This window comes from Agrilus planipennis, unplaced genomic scaffold (assembly GCF_000699045.2).
Source record: "Agrilus planipennis isolate EAB-ADULT unplaced genomic scaffold, Apla_2.0 scaffold2386, whole genome shotgun sequence".
Classification (NCBI taxonomy): domain Eukaryota; kingdom Metazoa; phylum Arthropoda; class Insecta; order Coleoptera; family Buprestidae; genus Agrilus; species Agrilus planipennis.
This window is the reverse complement of record NW_020441038.1, coordinates 1-3258: the sequence shown is the minus strand read 5'-3', so window position 1 is coordinate 3258 and position 3258 is coordinate 1. Positions and strand designations below refer to the sequence as shown.

At 33.1% G+C, this 3258-nt stretch overlaps 1 protein-coding gene across 1 annotated transcript; it reads right to left on the bottom strand.

Annotated features, from left to right (window-relative positions):
• Positions 1–339: 339 nt before the first annotated feature.
• On the bottom strand, positions 340–3160 carry LOC108743967 (nuclear distribution protein nudF). The gene is made up of 2 exons (XM_018479571.1): positions 2338–3160; positions 340–584 (listed from the first exon to the last, which is right to left on the bottom strand). Exons 1-2 carry the CDS (start codon positions 2453–2455, stop codon positions 340–342), a joined length of 363 nt encoding a protein of 120 aa, XP_018335073.1. The 5' UTR covers positions 2456–3160.
• Positions 3161–3258: the final 98 nt, after the last annotated feature.

Genomic DNA, 3258 nt, shown 5'->3' with positions numbered 1-3258 from the left:
TTGGTCGTGGTCATCAGTTACGATTCAGCACCTGCCCAGTCACCACTGAAGATGCCGTCAGCAAAGAATGGCGAAACGTTTGGAAGAGTAAAATTCCATGGACCACGGCCAAAAAGCCCGGAAGAAAACACAGTATCGAACTATCGGTATATTAATATTTTTTCCCAGAACTACATTGTACCGATTAACGCTAGGACACCCTATATTAGTTTATGAAATGATAAAATTTCTAGCTTCAAAAGCAATCGGAAACTGCCATTATGTTAAAAATTATCAATACATAAAAAATCGTTAAAGTACTACTAAAATAAAACAATTTTGTTTTCTATAAAAGTATCTTTACCTCGATCCAGTTACTAAAATATTGTTTACAGAAAAATGGCAGGAATTTATGGCAGCTTCTGCGATATCGTCCAGTTTTTCTACCAGGGTAAATGTAATACCCACATTTTCTGCCAGTCGCAGTTCATTCGCTGCAGTATTTTCAAAGGCACCTTGTAAAACTGTAGATAACTTAACTATTTGGGAGTCCAATGTTAAATTTCCGTTGACATCCCACACTAGTACTGATTTGTCGTTAGAACCTGTAGAACCTTAAATAATTATTAACAAATACACGTGCAACAGATTATCATGTATGCAATATCTTCAACTAAAAAAAGTAAAATAAACGGACATACGTATATGACATTAAAAATCAAAGTTATTATTCACCCTTGAGTAAATAGCACATTCAATTCAGAAATGTTTACAAGGTGGCGACTGGTGTGTAGGATATTAGGAGAACGTGTCTAGTCCCTGTTTTTTTTTTTACTAAAATTTCCTTACATTTCACCGGAAATTATTATGGCGAAAAAGGAAGACCTTTTTCTTTATTTATATGCAACTATTTTCAATAAATAAAGCAACCTTTAACAACAATAATTAATTAGGCGCAAAAATTAAATTACATTAGAAAAGTTAAGGTAAATGTATAGGTGAAGGCCCTCACCCCAAGTAGGATCGAAAGAGGAGGTCTCCCCCACCAGTTGTACCATAAAAAGTTCGTGGCGGTCTCACCCCCATAAAAAGTTATGGGGGGTAGAGGGGGGTTGAAATAGGGTGGTCATCTGAGTAAAACCCCATAAAAAATTTGCGGCGGTCTAATAAAAAGTTATGGGGATTGAAAGTTGATTATTTTGACAATTTTCATACACTATAATTCAATAAAAAAAATATTTTCAAGCGGGTGGAGATGGGGAATCGAAAGAGGGTGGTCACAAAACCCGATAACATAACCTAACCTAACCTAACCTAACCTACCCTATTGGTAAAGATATTTAAATTATGTCTTACTTAATAAAAATCCCCTATTCCCTAAGGTGGCTCTAAATTCCTAGGACTAGAGAAATTTCTCTAGGGTCTGGCAACGCTAACAATCGAATGTATTAGTCGTTAATTGGCATTTCTCTCCTTCTTACTTATTGTACAGTAATTTATCGAACAGGCCTCTAGTGAAGTATTTTGCTTTTGAGGAGGATCGCGTCACTGATTAATCAATTGTTGGACCTTAGTTCTCTAACTAAAGCTTTACACACACGTGTCTATGAGGGTATTCAAGTAGCTATTACGTAACGCAGTTTGGGGGAGGGGGTCTTATGAAATACTACGATGCATTACAGGGAGATGGGGGGTGAATTCCAATGGCGATTTACGTAACATTATGCTTTTGTAAAAGTAAAAAAATAACGCAATAAGTCGATGTTTTAGTAATTTTGTGGTACCTATTTTGCGCGACATAATTGACATTTTTAGAAGATTAAAAGATTAATATTATTAGTTTACTCGAATTTTGATCAAATTAGAGCATTAGGATATCTGTTATCTGCTCTTTCATGGTAGATCTGGACCGTAGTCACACTAAACATAATATTGTCATTTGAAAATGACTCGATGCACTGCATCTTGTACGGTTAATCGTAATGAGGGGTTAAAAGTTAAAATTCTAAAATTCAACTCTTAAATTTGTTCAAACATAAACCCCCACCCCCTTAAGTTAATTATAAATAGAATTTCTTGTAAATCAATGCAGTAGGTACAATATACTCACTGGAAAAAGGTTCAGTGTGGCGAAACTAAAGTCGTGATGAATAAAATCTCTTTAATATTGAACTCATCTCTATAATACTAAACTCTTGATGTAATATACCTACCCACGAGCCGCCACTGGTTTTCTGTATTAATATTTTATAGACAGATGAAGTTGACAATACCTTACTTTCAAAATTACTTAGTAACTTATTTATTGTAAGGGATAATGATAATCATAGATATAACAATCTATTTAAACATATTTACCTGACGCTAATAATAAACAGTCTTTTGATAAGGCAACGCAGTTTACGTAACGAACGTGGTCGCATAGGGTTTTGATACAAATCCCTTCGTTATCCCATATTTTAATTGTTTTGTCCATGCTACATGAAATTAATGTATCATCACAGTTACTGTACTTAACACATGTGACAGCCGATTCATGTCCATAAAATATTTTGATGTTTTCTATCACAGCAAATTTTACAGAGTTTTCACTTTTTAATGTTGTAAATGTTCTGATTCTCCATATTTTGATTTTCTTATTATTACCACAAGTCGCAAATGTGTAGTATTTAATTAACGGATTTTCTTCTAAAAAAATTATTAATCTAGGCAAAAACCGATCATATAGATGTGTACAATAAATTATAGAAGCTGTTTCTACAACAACAAACGCAATGAAATTAAAACTACATGCCTTTTCTAGCTGTGCACTAAAAGCTGCATTCTAATCGAGTTATTATATAGTTTTTACAAACACTTAAAAAAAATCAAAAGTTATCTAAATGCACTTTTATTACTTTTCCTTCTAAAATCATAATGGGAACCTGGTTGGCTTTTTTTATGTTTTTTCATGTTTTTGATTGTTGTAATATTCATTTATGTAAATGTAAATAAAAAGAACTCATTCTTGCATGTATTTCTGAAACACATTCGATCAAAGTGGCATTTGTTTATATTTATACGAAATTTGAGTTTTTGAAATATGCCGGAAGTACCTTTCTAATGTGTCATTCATGCCAGAATTAAGGATGTTTGGGAGGTACAATCGGAGACAAGAGTACATAAAATTAGAAATTCGTGATTAATTAGGTTTTGCAGCATATCATGAGGTAAATAATACTTTTGGCAGTGAATATGCCTTGATTTCAACTTCGAAACAAAAAAATATTTAGTTTCAAT